Source organism: Gigantopelta aegis, chromosome 14 (genome assembly GCF_016097555.1).
Source record: "Gigantopelta aegis isolate Gae_Host chromosome 14, Gae_host_genome, whole genome shotgun sequence".
Taxonomy (NCBI): Eukaryota; Metazoa; Mollusca; class Gastropoda; order Neomphalida; family Peltospiridae; genus Gigantopelta; species Gigantopelta aegis.
Genome location: NC_054712.1, coordinates 3,101,494 through 3,118,376, shown reverse-complemented (window position 1 = coordinate 3,118,376; position 16,883 = coordinate 3,101,494). Strand labels below are relative to the sequence as shown.

Below are 16,883 nucleotides of genomic sequence, written 5' to 3'. Positions count from 1 at the left end.
GGGATCTTTTGTATGTTTTTCCCCCACATACAGGATAGCTAAAAGGCCATGGTATGGGTTGTCCTGTCTGTGAGAAGGAACATATACAAGATCCATTGCTACTACTTATGGAAAACAATGCGGGTATGTTCTGAAGACTATGTCAGAATTACCAAATGTTTGACATCCAACAGTCGATGATGAATAACAATGTGATCTAGTGGTGTCGTTAAACAATTTTAAATTTTAGCTCAGTCAGTGTGAGTCTAGAACTGTTTCTTGTGGGGTGTTTTAATGCACGGTCGAACACAGCTTTTAACAGTGTTAGGATTGTTATCTCAATTTTCACAATACAGATCGAAATCTCTGACAGGTTGGGGTGTGGATGTGTATATTTAAAAAAAAAAATTGTTTTTGTTTTGTTAATTCATAATCTCGGATCAACTTTGAACCGAGGCTTTACGTTCTCGATACGATCAGCGTTGGAGAATAAAATAAATAAAATGATTATTCTGAATTCTTACACTGTCAAGCAAGGCACACTCGGCAGTTATATGATATGATATCTGCGAAGAGAAATAAAATTCCTGAAATTTCTAGACTCTATCTCGGCTCACCTCACCCCTCACCTTGCCGATAAGCTCGTGTTTCGGGGACGGTGCTAGCACAAAGCCGGTTGTTAAACTCAATATTGTTCTCCAAGCTATAAAGATAAAGGCGATAATTTACCACACATTGTTTAATAATCGAGTGAATCGGCCCACGAAAACGAGGCTCGCGATAACGTTATGTCTTATCTCTAGCACTTTCCTCGCCCAATTATTATTCCTGTAACATGTTCACGACTTGCGTTATTGTTTATCTCGAAGGGCGGATAGATAGGGCGGCGGTGTTTGACTAACCCGTCAGGACGATAGAGAACAATCCACTTGTCTGAAATAGGGTGGGGTGGGGGACAGGAAAGAAAGAAAGAAAGAAGTGTTTTATTTAACGACGCACTCAACACATTTTATTTTTACGGTTATATGGCGTCAGACATATGGTTAAGGACCACACAGATTTTGAGAGGAAACCCGCTGTCGCCACTACATGGGCTACTCTTCCGATTGGCAGCAAGGGATCTTTTATTTGCGCTTCCCACAGGCAGGATAACACAAACCATGGCCTTTGTTGAACCAGTTATGGATCACTGGTCGGTGCAAGTGGTTTACACCTACCCATTGAGCCTTGCGGAGCACTTACTCAGGGTTTGGAGTCGGTATCTGGATTAAAAATCCCATGCCTCGACTGGGATCCGAACCCAGTACCTACCAGCCTGTAGACCGATGACCTGCCACGACGCCACCGAGGCCGGTGGGTGGGGGACAGGAGACATTCTCGAGTGGGGATGGGCATAAGCCACACTTTGGTCTGTATTTATATAGGCCGTGGTGGGGGACAGGGGACACACTCTCTAGTGGGGACGGGCACAAGCCACACTTTGGTCTGTATTTATATAGGCCGGGGTGGGGGACAGGGGATGCACACTCTCTAGTGGGGATGGGCACAAGCCACACTTTGGTCTGTATTTATATAGGCCGGGGTGGGGGACAGGGGACACACTCTCTAGTGGGGACGGGCACAAGCCACACTTTGGTCTGTATTTATATAGGCCGGGGTGGGGGACAGGGGAAACACTCTCTAGTGGGGATGGGCACAAGCCCCACTTTGGTCTGTATTTATATAGGCCGGGGTGGGGGACAGGGGACACACTCTCTAGTGGGGATGGGCACAAGCCACACTTTGGTCTGTATTTATATAGGCCGGGGTGGGGTGGGGTAGGGGACAGGGGACACACTCTCTAGTGGGGATGGGCACAAGCCACACTTTGGTCTGTATTTATATAGGCCGGGGTGGGGTGGGGTGGGGGACAGGGGAAACACTCGAGTGGGGATGGGCATAAGCCACACTTTGGTCTGTATTTATATAGGCCGGGGTGGGGTGGGGTGGGGCACAGAGGAAACACTCGAGTGGGGATGGGCATAAGCCACACTTTGGTCTGTATTTATATAGGCCGGGTGGGGTGGGGTGGGGTGGGGAACAGGGGACACACTCTCTAGTGGGGATGGGCACAAGCCACACTTTGGTCTGTATTTATATAGGCCGGGGTGGGGTGGGGTGGGGGACAGGGGAAACACTCTCGAGTGGGGATGGGCACAAGCCACACTTTGGTCTGTATTTATATAGGCCGGGGTGGGAGACAGGGGACACACTCTCGAGTGGGGATGGGCACAAGCCACACTTTGGTCTGTATTTATATAGGCCGGGTGGGTTGGGGTGGGGAACAGGGGACACACTCTCTAGTGGAGATGGGCACAAGCCACACTTTGGTCTGTATTTATATAGGCCGGGGTGGGATTGGGTGGGGCACAGAGGAAACACTCGAGTGGGGATGGGCATAAGCCACACTTTGGTCTGTATTTATATAGGCCGGGGTGGGGTGGGGTGGGGCACAGAGGAAACACTCGAGTGGGGATGGGCATAAGCCACACTTTGGTCTGTATTTATATAGGCCGGGTGGGGTGGGGTGGGGTGGGGAACAGTACGGCCGGGTGGGGGGGGGGGGGGGGGGGGGGGAACAGGGGACACACTCTCTAGTGGGGATGGGCACAAGCCACACTTTGGTCTGTATTTATATAGGCCGGGGTGGGGTGGGGTGGGGGACAGGGGACACACTCTCTAGTGGGGAACACTCTCGAGTGGGGATGGGCACAAGCCACACTTTGGTCTGTATTTATATAGGCCGGGGTGGGGTAGGGGACAGGGGACACACTCTCTGGTGGAGATGGGCACAAGCCACACTTTGGTCTGTATTTATATAGGCCGGGGTGGGGTGGGGTGGGGAACAGGGGACACACTCTCTAGTGGGGATGGGCACAAGCCACACTTTGGTATGTATTTATATAGGCCGGGGTTGGGTGGGGTGGGGGACAGGGGACACACTCTCTAGTGGGGATGGGCACAAGTCACACTTTGGTCTGTATTTATATAGGCCGGGGTGGGGGACGGGACACACTCTCTAGTGGGGATGGGCACAAGCCACACTTTGGTCTGTATTTATATAGGCCGGGGTGGGGTGGGGTGGGGAACAGGGGACACACTCTCTAGTGGGGATGGGCACAAGCCACACTTTGGTCTGTATTTATATAGGCCGGAGTGGGGTGGGGTGGGGAACAGGGGACACACTCTCTAGTGGAGATGGGCACAAGCCACACTTTGGTCTGTATTTATATAGGCCGGGGTGGGGGACAGGGGACACACTCTCTAGTGGGGATGGGCGCAAGCCACACTTTGGTCTGTATTTATCTAGGCCGGGGTGGGGTGGGGTGGGGTGGGGGACAGGGGACACACTCTCTAGTGGAGATGGGCGCAAGCCACACTTTGGTCTGTATTTATATAGGCCGGGGTGGGGTGGGGTGAAGTGGGGGACAAGGGACACTCTCTAATGGGGATGGGCACAAGCCACACTTTGGTCTGTATTTATATAGGCCGGGGTGGGGGACAGGGGACACACTCTCTAGTGGGGATGGGCACAAGCCACACTTTGGTCTGTATTTATATAGGCCGGGGTGGGGGACAGGGGACACACTCTCTAGTGGAGATGGGCACAAGCCACACTTTGGTCTGTATTTATATAGGCCGGATGGGGTGGGGTGAAGTGGGGGACAGGGGACACACTCTCTAGTGGGGATGGGCACAAGCCATACTTTGGTCTGTATTTATATAGGCCGGGGTGGGGTGGGGTGGGGTGGGGAACAGGGGACACACTCTCTAGTGGAGATGGGCACAAGCCCCACTTTGGTCTGTATTTATATAGGCCGGGGTGGGGGACAGGGGACACACTCTCTAGTGGGGATGGGCACAAGCCACACTTTGGTCTGTATTTATATAGGCCGGGGTGGGGTGGGGTGGGGTGGGGGACAGGGGACACACTCTCTAGTGGAGATGGGCACAAGCCACACTTTGGTCTGTATTTATATAGGCCGGGGTGGGGGACAGGGGACACACTCTCTAGTGGGGATGGGCACAAGCCACACTTTGGTCTGTATTTATATAGGCCGGAGTGGGGGACAGGGGACACACTCTCTAGTGGGGATGGGCACAAGCCACACTTTGGTCTGTATTTATATAGGCCGGGGTGGGGGACAGGGGACACACTCTCTAGTGGAGATGGGCACAAGCCACACTTTGGTCTGTATTTATATAGGCCGGGGTGGGGTGGGGAACAGGGGACACACTCTCTAGTGGGGATGGGCACAAGCCACACTTTGGTCTGTATTTATATAGGCCGGGGTGGGGGACAGGGGACACACTCTCTAGTGGAGATGGGCACAAGCCACACTTTGGTCTGTATTTATATAGGCCGGGTGGGGTGGGGTGAAGTGGGGGACAGGGGACACACTCTCTAGTGGGGATGGGCACAAGCCACACTTTGGTCTGTATTTATATAGGCCGGGGTGGGGGACAGGGGACACACTCTCTAGTGGGGATGGGCACAAGCCACACTTTGGTCTGTATTTATATAGGCCGGGGTGGGGTGGGGTGGGGTGGGGGACAGGGGACACACTGTAGTGGAGATGGGCACAAGCCACACTTTGGTCTGTATTTATATAGGCCGGGGTGGGGTGGGGTGGGGTGGGGGACATGGGACACACTCTCTAGTGGGGATGGGCACAAGCCACACTTTGGTATGTATTTATATAGGCCGGGGTGGGGTGGGGTGGGGGACAGAGGAAACACTCTCGAGTGGGGATGGGCACAAGCCACACTTTGGTCTGTATTTATATAGGCCGGGGTGGGGTGGGGTGGGGTGGGGAACGGGACACACTCTCTAGTGGAGATGGGCACAAGCCACACTTTGGTCTGTATTTATATAGGCCAGGGTGGGGGACAGGGGACACACTCTCTAGTGGGGATGGGCACAAGCCACACTTTGGTATGTATTTCTATAGGCTGGGTGGAGTGGGAGACAGGGGACACACTTTCTAATTGGGATGGGCACAAGCCACACGTTGGTCTGTATTTATATAGGCCGGGGTGGGGTGGGGTGGGGGACAGGGGACACACTCTCTAGTGGGGATGGGCAGAAGCAACACTTTGGTCTGTATTTACATATATTAAAAATACCATTATTGTAGTTTAATGGAATTTATTTTGCTCAGTCGGTTGAGTGTTTAATTGAGGTGCATGCGAACAACTGGTCATAGGCTGTTGTATGTGCTGTCCTGTCTGTGGGAAAGTAGATATGAAAGATCTCTTGCTGCTAATGGAAACATGTAGCGGGTTTCCTCTGATGACTACGAGTCAGAATTACCAAATGTTTGACGTCCAGTAGCCGATGATTAATTAACCAATGTGCTCTAGTGGTGTTTAACGTCAACTTTATTTATATAGAGTAGGACAATGTCACAAACAAAAAACATACATTGTCACCTTCACTAAATCACTTTTAGTTTCATCAGAGTTAGGGGTTTTTGAGGTCCCTAAATAAAAAAATGTTTAGTCTAAAAGTACATTTTGACATTTTCCTACACGCAGTGTAAGATGGCTGCTCAATGCGGTATTATACCACAAGACTGTCTTTGGCAGTGAATTGAGATAATCAGGAATTACTTTACACCAATACAGCACATTTTTAGCCATTTTTACCTTTGTAAGGTGTTCAACGCTTCAATGCATCAGTTTTGCAAATAACGTTATTAGGTACACTTTGAGATTTGCAGCATACACTGGCAATTTTTTAAACACTGTCTATATGTCCCTCCCTCTCTCTCTCTCTCTCTCTCTCTCTCTTCTCTCTCTCTCTCTCTCTCTCTCTCTCTGTGTGTGTGTGTGTGTGTGTGTGTGTGTGTGTGTGTGTGTGTGTTTCTGTCTGTGTGTCTGTTACATGTACGACTGTGTGTATGTATCTCTATGTGTGTATGGTTGTCTAAAACGCGTGCAGAGAATTGAGAGAAACTATATTTTAAAATGACGGCAGAATTATTTTTAATGGCGTTAACAGCAAGCGTGAACAATTGATACCAAACCGTACGAGTCACCGTGTACTGATCCTTCCCAATCTTCCCAGACTGAACACCAGACGATCGCCGATTAGATACTGAAATAAATAACTCTATTTTACAACTACTACTACGTTTTTTTTCAGTCATTACCACCCAATTTCTGTCCAAATTCGTCACAACGGTTACGAACGTGAAATAAAACTTTTAACGCGCTTGAACTATTTAAACAGTTTAAGTTGCAAGGAAGATAAAAAAAAAAAAAAAAAAAAAAAAAAAAATGCTTGATGACTTTGCGAAGTATTTATTTTGTAGATATTTGTTTTAATCTTTTGGCTGTTGATATTAAAGGGGTTGTCGATAACACCTTTCTGAAGCTATCTTTAGATTCCAACATGTCTAAGAAGGTCATGCTATTCGATTACGTTTGGTAACATAACATTAAAAAAAAGTAAAGTTTGTTTTATTTAACGACACCACTAGAGCACATTGATTTTTTATCTTCTTATCATCGGCTATTTGTTTTAACACCGATTTGTTCTTTATGCTGGGGTGTCGTTAAGCTTGCTTTGTACCAAGAAGAAAGTTCCCTGTCAAAGTTAAAGTTTATTTTGTTCAACGACACCACTAGAGTATACTGATTTATCGGCTATTGGATGTCAAACATGGTAATACGAAGACTACGACTGGCTGCTTCAGGTATAACCCACCCGCTACGCCAGTACCATTCAACGAAAAAAAGCACGATAGAAATCGATTGCTCCGTGAAGCATTAAGTTGTTGTAAGTGCAAGCGCAAGGACATTAAAGCAGTTTTAGTTAGAAAAAAAACAAAAAACGTTCAGATTAATTTTAAACTTGGTTTTTGTAATATGTAAGAAAGAGAATATTACGTACATTCGTGTCCGTTAGATACCATTTATCTTACAATTCTTAAATCGATTGTTTTGAAACGTATCCAACGAGCAAAAGAGAGTTGCATACGTTTTGAAATAACTCACTGGTATATTGTTTAATGGCTGTCATACTAAAGGACTACTATTTGATTTTAAGATGTGCAAAAATCATTTATTATGTTATGAATATTCTTATAGTTTGGAATTACACATGTGTGTATGAATGTGTGTCAAGGGTGTGTGTGTGTGTGTGTGTTTTTTTGTGTTTTGTGTGTGTTTATTTTTAAATTGTGTTTTTATATTTATATTGTTATACATGTATGCGTGCTGTATTAATATGTTGATGTTCTGAATAAAAGAAAAAAAAAATAATAATAACTCACTGTAAGAAATGACATCTAACGGCCACTAATGTAGAATTATATTATGTATTTAGTTAATTGAGAAATATTCGTTCGTGTTTCATTTGTAGTGCAATGGAATGTAAAATTATATAATGATGATATGACACAGGAATTAAGTTTCATTCCTCGGCTGACATATCACCCCCCACCCCACCCAGATGTAGAGCCTCGAGATGAAAAAGGTTTAATATTTTCATATATCTGTATAGTTGCCAAAGCCAGGTTTGCCCACATATTCATGTACGTTAAGGACCGATCACGTGGTTTGTAGGTCCCACGTATATCTTTAGTCTGGGAACTGCGGGCGATTCAGTGCTAAAGGTTCGAGTCCCAGCAACAGCATGAGACACAATTTTATGAGGCCAAAATTGGGTTTTCATCCCTGTACCCGTGCGTTAATATCTATGTATATGTAGGCCTACTAGTCAAACCCGACATACATACAATATATAGATATTCTACAATATATAGATATTCGTACGTATTGAAGCATACGTACATTCATAAAATACATACATTCATAAAATACATACATACATATACATACATACGTACATATATACATACATACATACATACATACATTGTTATTTTTACTGATAGATTAAGACTTTTAAATGTATGTTTCTTAATTCATGAAATTGGTTACAATGTAGTACAAAGCGCATTTTTGTCTAAATCATTTATGGACAAAAAGGACAGTATCTTTTTTCTCTTTGGATTTTGGATCTTTTTTTTTCTTCTTCCAGTTGCAAACACACCACTAGATCACATTGGTTTATTAATCATTGGCTATTGGACATTTGGTAATTTGGACATATAGTCAGAGGGGAAACACGCTACATTGTTGCATTAGTAGCAAGGGTTCGTTATATAAGCACCATTCTACAGACAGGATAAAACATACCATGGCCTTTGACATACCAGTTTTAAAGAGGAAACCCGCTACATTATTCCATTAGTAGCAAGGGATCTTTTATATGCACCATCCCACAGACAGGACAGCACATACCACAACCTTTGATATACTAGTATCAGTCGTGGTGCACTGGCTGGAACGAGAAATAGCCCAATGGGCCCCACCGACGTGGATCGATCCCAGACTGACCGCGCATCACACACACACACACACACACAACGTGTAATATTCATAAAAATGCATTTTACACCTGCACAAATGGACATATTTATTTATGTTTATTTATTGTTTGTAGGCGGTGACCCATCAGAAGACAATGACGCTTCATCTCCCTCACTGTTACTGAACGCGGACGAATCCCCCTCACCAGATGATTCCGATAAAGAAGAGTCGTCGCGTCCACCACACACACCAGAATCAGGAGGCCCCCAAGTCGTGAGTCTACCTCGAGAAGACGAACACTGCGCGGAGGATCCGAAAAGCAATCTTCAAGGAATTAAACGAAGGGAGACTACTTCTGAATACCGCCAACACCACCACCACGGTGATGATGAAAAACCTACACTGTCTGCAAATCCAATCAAACGGGAACCCGATGAAGATTCTGACGAGGATAATGACTCCTGGAGCGGTAACGCCGACTCTCCCACAATGCAACAGCTGATGAAGCACCTGCAGCTGCCGAACGACGTTCTCTTCCTGAAGAAGATCAACGTCAGCATGCACGGAAACAGCGCCGTCTGCTGGGTCGTGTGTTGCGCCATCCCGCTGCCCAAGGGAAGCAGTCTGGGGCCTTTTCAAGGGGAGATTACCCTAGCCGAGAAGGTCAAGGTTGGAGATATGATCCTGCAGGTTGGTCATTTAGACTTTAGAGGGCGGGATCTATTGTCCGTCCCATCCTATTAAAACGTACTATTTTTGTGTCCAATTTAGAAAAGCATCGGCTCAGAAATAAATAACTTGTAGTAAATTCCATAGCATGAAAAAAGGCGTTCCCTGTGGTAGAGTGCTTGCCTGGGGTGTGTTGGTCGAAGGATCGAATCACCTCGGTGGACCTATTTTCGGACTCCCACCCACCTCCCACCCCCTCGTCAAACCAATGCCTTTTCTTGTGAAATTTAAATTTTAAAAGCCTCTCTTTAGTCATATATTTTCTTAAAGCCTATATCTGACTCCTATCCAACGGTCAAAGCAGTGGACGAAATGAGGCCCGTAGAAAGTGGACGTTGTGGAATGGGTGTAGAATTACAGTAGGCCTATTGTCTAGTGTTTGTATGACGTGAATAAAGACAGAATACCACGTCGAATCTCAGTAGTATTAATAGTTGGGGGATGGTGTGCTGGGTCCTGTCCTGGACGAAGGAGCCGGCATAAGTCGGCACCTGCGCCCACGACAAGCGAGCGCTACAACAGATTGCTCTGAACGTGCAATTTAAACCCTATGACCTGACCTGAACTGTGTGTTGAGTGATTGTTTCAGGTTGTTGTTTTTTTTTTTTTTCCTTTTACTGTTGTTTTGTTTTACTATAACTGCTACCTAACTGTTTATTCCACATTACAGTTCAGCAGTAAAGTCAACCAACACGTGCTGGTAAACGTCACGGCTCAGTCTGGCGCGTGGCTAGCACTACTGAGACCAGGCTCCGACACAGTTCCACGAAACACAGAAATACACCTGGAAGGTGAGACAGACCGCCGTTTAAAGTCGCAATCCCTAGTTTCAGTCCGTGAACATGAACACCCAATCTACACACCTGTAACGAGTTACAATAAAATGAAACAAGAGTCTGTGATGTTGAAACATGACTGGTGATAAACAGGACGTCATATTAAATCACACAAAATGCATCTTAATGTATGAATCGTTCTTGATATTAGGACAGATGAAATCATTGCATACTATATCTCACTACTGTGGTTGTACACTTTAATAGGCGTCGAAAGCTCTCTCCCCTCTCCCCTCCTGCCCCCTCTTCTCTGTTACCAGCATCTTCCTTCTTCGTTACCAGCATCTTTCGACGCCTATGACTTTAGCCAGAAACAAGTAAGTAATTTTGATAAGAATAGCACAGAGACCTCTAAAACATCAATGCCCCGTCTTACGAAGCAATCTTAGCGCTAAAATCAACTTAAATACTGTATGCAGTTAATATGATTTTAGCGCCAAGATCGCTTTATTTCGTAAAACGATCTTGGCGCTAAGATCGCTTCACAAAACTATCTTGGCGCTAAGATTGCTTCGTAAACGGGGTACCTGATAGTACATACCCATCACTCAATGATCTATCTAGATACTAGGACATCTGCATGGAAAATATATTCTAAAACTACTCAAGGAAAAATAATTTTAAATTATTTTAATTAAACGTTTTGTTTTAGGCGATCGGCTTTGGTGTGAGATTGTCGCAGACATGGACGTTGGTAACGAGCTTATAGCCTCGTTTTCATATCACCCAGACGACCCCACCCAGTCACGTGATCATTCTCCGGAGCAAGTAACCCCAGCGGAACCGGAACCTCCGAAAGTGGAGGTCGCTACGCCATCAGCCAAAGGGCCCAGATCACCTGTAAATCATGGTAAAAAAATACCATTATACATGTGTATTGTAGTTTAAAGATACAAATCGAATGGTAACCCTAACCCTAACCCTATCTGCTGAATTCTTATATATGGGTCGTGAAACAGTTTCTCATGAAGTATTGATTTTAATAGGAATTAATTTTTAAAATGCATGTCACAGTTTTAATTTTAGTGCATGTCATAATTTCTCTTCCACACATTTGTTATTCTTTAATTGACTGGATGTAACTAATGCTTATCACGGGACAGTTTGGGTGGGGTGTGGTGACCTCATGCTGAACTTTCCCACAAAAATACGATCGCCGTGTTGATAGGCATTTCTATGTTAAATGACAAAGATGGTGGCTTCCATAGATGTTCCATTGCTGTTGTATTTATGGAAATTATCTTTGTACGCAATATTTAGCACCATGTGTGAACGATAGTCGATTGGACCTGAACGCAAAAATATCCTTGTGAAGTGCGGTATCGTGTAATTATTTTCTCTAATATACGAATTATATAATAGATCAACATTCTACTTCTTCTTGTATACTGCTGTTATAATATATAATTATTATTGTTTGTAAACTATTTGTATATATACATGTATGTATGTTTGTATACCGATACACAAATAACAATAGAGAGTTGGCAACGTGTGCTATAAAATATGTTTTCAATCAACAATAGAGAGTTTAAAAAAAGAACAAAGAGTGCAGTCAGTAGTACAAATCAAAATAGGAGAAGCGGTCAGATCGATCGGAAACTGTTAAAATGGCCTTGCGTATAATAATTATTATGGATGTCAATATTAAATACGATATACTACTTTCCTTCCAGCTGCTCTCATTTATGGCTGTCCGTTTTGTGGTGTGAGATTCAGCAGTCCAAGGACTCTTCAAGGTCACCTTGCCTACTACTGCTCGAGAAAGCCGACTGACAGAGGCTCTTGTGACAGCTCGGACGCTGAGGAGCCAAAGACAGTTTCTCAAGAAAGTGATAAAGGTGCACCGAATAGTATTTATGAACACACTAGTTTTGTGATGTGATACTAGCACCAAGACATGTTTACATGTTTACATCATTACTGTTTTGACAGTCACTAGTGAGTGAAAGCATTCACCCACACACACGCATACACACACACACACCACATACACCCCACTCCCTCACACACACTCCCCACATACACCCCACCCTCACCCCACCCCCTCACACACACACACATGCATACACACACTCCCCATACACCCCACCCCCACCCCACCCCCTCACACACACACACACACACCCCACCACCACCCCCTCACACACACTCCCCACATCACCCCTCACACACACACACACACACACACACACACACACAGACACACACACACACATACACACACAACACACACACACACATATATATATATATATATATATAGTGAAACCTCTCAAAACCGGATCCTCTGTAAGTCGGAATTCCCTCAAAAACGGACATTTTTACGGTCCATTTTTCCAATACAAGTACAGACAAGAACCGCTTTAAACCAAATACCCCTTAAAACCATATTTTATCCTTGGTCCCGATGATGTCTGGTTTAATCTTTAGTGCGGTTGTACTGTATATTATACAGTCAAACCTGTATATAACGGCTACTGTGGGGAATTGGCTGTTCAGGATAGGTGGCTGTTATATACGTGTAAAATAAAGAAGGAAATGCATTGGGCGGGATTTGCCGTTTAGGACAGATGGTCGTTATATAAAGATGGTCGTTATACTAGTCTCATCTTGGGCGTGACAGTCCTCCTACAGGTGGCACAAAGATGTAACGTCCTGTAGAGAAGCTCCTGGGCAGTGGCAGTCCTCATATAGACGAGGCAACTGATAGAGCTTCATAGCAGTAATTATGAATTTGCCAAAATGCCCTTTCGAGTCTGCCTTGTGTGGCGATATGGTTTTGATATTATGGAAAGCGGTTTTGTTATTCAGATATATGAAAGTTAAAAGAGAGCAAACAATTGGTGTGTTTGTCATCGTTTGTCTTTCAGCAAATTAATGCGGGACCTCTTCAACAAATGTTAAATTGATACCAAGGTTGTCTCTTACAACTTGTAATATTATAACTTTGATATTTACAATTATTGTCATACTTTTTATCAACTAGGAACTCTCGGAAATTATATATTAGAAATGTATGCATGTTTTATTACAATGATACTAATCATTATGAACTTTAATTTTCCAGTTACTGCCAAAGCTGTAGTGAAGCAGGAGAAATTGTCAGATCTAGAAATGGAAGATGGGGACGAAAAGAGGCCGAAAGTTGTTCCAAAACGACTCCATGAGCACAACGCAGACACCGATTCACCACAGACGAAATGCCAAAAGACTGAGCCTCACTTCCAGTGTGAAAGCTGCTCCTATTCCGCTGATAAGATATCTAGTCTGAACCGCCACAGACGAATACACAATCGCATCAGCGATGATGGCGACAAGCCAGACGTGATGAGCACCCCAGTTTCTCTGAGAGACAAGTTCTGTTCCCACTGTAACATCCAGTTTTCCTCACTCAGCACGTACAACTGCCACAAGGAATTCTACTGCTCGAAAAACAAAGTCCAAGAAAGATCTGAAAGCAGTCCCGTTTGTGAAAACTCTGCTGAAACTTTATCTCCGGTAGTTTCATTAAATACGTCAAGAGCACAGCTGCTTGCGGGTATGCTTCTGCAACCGGAGCAGATAATATCTCATGCAAGGGTCCAGGGCTCTGCCACGACAGTGATAGGGCAAACCACAGTCATCTTTGCTGCACCAATCGTGGCCCCAAATGGACTTGCTAGCATGGGGATTACCATGCCCACTGTGATAGTACAGCCGATAATGGCTCCAGCTACACATTCTGGCATTATGGAGTCCAAGTTGACTTCTGTAGCACCGGTGGATGCTCATCAAAAAGAGAGTACCGTCGTTGAGACATGCACGGAAAAACCATTAGATCTTAGTCGACCAAAAGGTGACGCAAACACAAAGACCACTACTCATTCAGTTTCTGATGCCAGATCGATTGATTTAAGACTAAGTCCTTGCAGAGAAAACCCTCAAGTGTTGAAGAATGTGAAATCAGAACACATTTCTCCCAAATCGACAAGCACATCTCCAATGACAGACATCTTTTCAGCATCCAGCAGTCCTAGATCTCCACATAGTGTTCATGTTCCTCCTAAGATGGCCCCCTTCGTGTTGTCACCATTTGGGACCATTCCTATTTCAGGACCCCCGGGACAACCCATGGTGCCAGTGGCGTCATCAGTTAGCAAGTGCTTAGACTGTAGTATTGTCTTCTACAAACATGAGAACTACTTAATTCACAAAGAGCATTACTGCTCGGGTAAGAAGCCCTGGACTGCATCACCACGTAAAGCGGAAGATAGTAGCAATAGCAGTGATGGTGCACGACAGACTTCACCCATCCTCGATGTTATAAAGCCAGACCCTGCTTCGCCGTCTGAGACGAATTCCATGGGGAACGGTGAACATAACCGATCTTTCTCTGAAGACGACATCACGTACAAGTTCTTCTGTATTCCTTGCAAGATCAAATTCAGCTCTGCGAGCACACTGAAGGCTCACAAAGAGTTTTACTGTCCACACGGTAAAGACAGTGGCCACACTGTAATCGTCCAGTCCCCCGCAGTGGTGGAAGAACCCATTGAAAAGAAGGAGAATGAGGTCGGCGAATTTCGGTGTAGTCAGTGCGACAGTCTGTTCACCACAGCCAGGCTGCTCAAGCTGCACATATGTTCTGGGGACTCGACTCAGATCCCTCTGTTGAGATGTCCCTACTGTGACTACATCACACAGACGGACACACGGCTCACGGACCACCTGAAGGTCCACGCGCCCACACGAGCCTTCCGGTGCACGCTGTGCGGGTATCGAGGCAACACGGTGCGCGGCATGCGCATGCACGGTAAAATGCACGTGGACGGCGGTGAGGAATTCACCGATGAGAACATGGTGGTGTTCGAGGAGCCGCCGTTGATTCCCATCACGGTAACCACCGACAGGGCCGCCAAGGGACCCCTCAACATGGAGGCCGAGCTGATCCGCATGAAGAACGAGCCCTACAAGAGACGGCGGTCGAGAAAGTCGTACGAGAAGTCGGAAAACATCGTCCCGCCAGGATCGACGCAGTGCTGCCCCATGTGCGGGGACAGGTTCGCTAATGCCAAGTTTCTCAACATGCACATGAAGATACACGAGATCGCATCGCGCTACCAACACGAACTCCTAATCTGCGATCGATGCGACTACACTGGGACGTCAAACAACGATCTGGTATGTCACAAGAGTCGGCTGCACGCCCAGGAACCGGTTAAAACAGACGAAGAAGATCCGACTCCACTGGAACTGACCAAGTCTCCACTTTCAAATACAGACATACACACTTCAAAAGCTTCTGTGGAGGAGACTACACAGGACAACCCTACTGATAAGGAATCTACGTCAATAAAACGGGAACCTGTGGACAGCGAATTTGACAGAATTCCTGAAGACTCCAAACACGACACGAAGCAGGATCGTCTTAATGGTGACAAGGAGAACATCCTAAAGGCTGAAACGGTTCAAAATGGTTTTCCATCAGGCGAGTCACCAATCAAAGATAGTCCCTCTAGTCCCACGAATGGGACCAGTCCCTGTTGTGTGAATGGTATTAGTGCTGTGAAACGTTCGGACTCTCCCGAAGAGAAAGACAATAAAAGTGCTGCATCACATTCCGTCTTGTTCCAGTCAGGGGCGGTGTTTCCGTACTTCATAATTCCTTCTTCGTCGTCGGTTTCGTCAGCTGGAGGGAACGCGTTGTCCCCTAGAACGGTCACCACTACCGATAAACCTGGGTACAAGTACTGTAAGAATTGTGATATAAGTTTTACATACCTGTCCACGTTCGTGGCCCATAAGAAGTATTACTGTACTTCTAAACCCAGTGATGGCGACTCTTCTTCGTCCACGGCTGTATCTTAGACACCAGAGGTGTGGGAAGCGCGTGCATCACTGTTACATCGTGTGGTATCAATTAAACACCCACAAACTCGAAACTCAGGCTCGTTTTCTGAAGCGATTTCAGCGCTAAAATCACCTTAAGGGCGTGACTATTAATGCAATAAAGATGATCTTAGTGCCAAGATCGCTTCGTAAAACGGGGCTTAGGACCCAGACGCCCGTAGGTAGGACCCAATTATGTACCCTGCCTCCTACCCCCCCCCCCCCCCCCCCCCCCCCGTTGAAAGGCTAATTAATATATCACTAAAAATAGAAATGATCCTGTTTTCTTATCTTTCTTTTTTTCTTTCTTTTTTTTTTTTGTTTTTTTTTTTTTTTTTTTTCTTTCTTTTTTTTTTTTTTTTTTTTTTTTTTTTTTTGCAGGTGTTATCGCATCCAGAAATATAGTTTATATATAAATCATGATCTACTGTGCTTCATTTGTCAATATGTCATATTCAAATTCACCGAAAAAAAGAAAATATGGTTATAGAAATCCAGCATATTAAAGTGCTTTATACTAGATGTTTACATTACAAACTAATATACAGACGTTAAAATCTAAGGAAATGTACGAGACAATATTGCATTAAAACTCAAAATGTTGTTTTATATTTATATTTATACAAATTAGCTGTTGCCATTTCGCTGGCTAATTTACAATGAAATATATATTTCATAATGGAATGTAAAAAGAAAATCGGGTGTGTGTTTTTTTTGTATGTTTTGTTTTTAGTGCGATTTGTTTTTGGTTTTTGCGTTTGGCATGAAAACAACTATTGCTTAAAAATATTTGGACACAGACGAAAACATAAACTAGAATCCAGGCTTTGTAAGTTCGGTCCTACATTTAATACGTTTTTAGCTACGAGTTAAACAAATTTAATAATGAAAACATATTTTAAAAGTATATATTAATAACATAGATAAAAAAACACCCACCCGAAAACAGGGATTTACAGCCAATGGATTTTTGAACCTTGAAGCAGCTGGGAATAAGTACACAAATGTATTCTTTCTGGATTAAGCGTTCCCTTTTTGTCTAGCTGC

The 16,883-nt window shown here is 44.7% G+C and overlaps 1 protein-coding gene across 1 annotated transcript in view; it reads left to right on the top strand.

Moving 5' to 3' along the window:
- LOC121389572 (zinc finger protein ZFPM1-like) overlaps window positions 1–16,047 on the top strand; it is a 48,285-nt gene extending 32,238 nt beyond the window's left edge. Inside the window, exons 2-6 of the mRNA XM_041521247.1 lie at window positions 8,534–9,090; window positions 9,800–9,920; window positions 10,618–10,815; window positions 11,642–11,806; window positions 13,036–16,047. Of these exons, the coding sequence (XP_041377181.1) occupies window positions 8,534–9,090; window positions 9,800–9,920; window positions 10,618–10,815; window positions 11,642–11,806; window positions 13,036–15,815 (3,821 nt within the window). The 3' untranslated portion in view covers window positions 15,816–16,047. The remainder of the gene's footprint in view (window positions 1–8,533; window positions 9,091–9,799; window positions 9,921–10,617; window positions 10,816–11,641; window positions 11,807–13,035) is intronic.
- The last annotated feature ends 836 nt before the right edge of the window (window positions 16,048–16,883 follow it).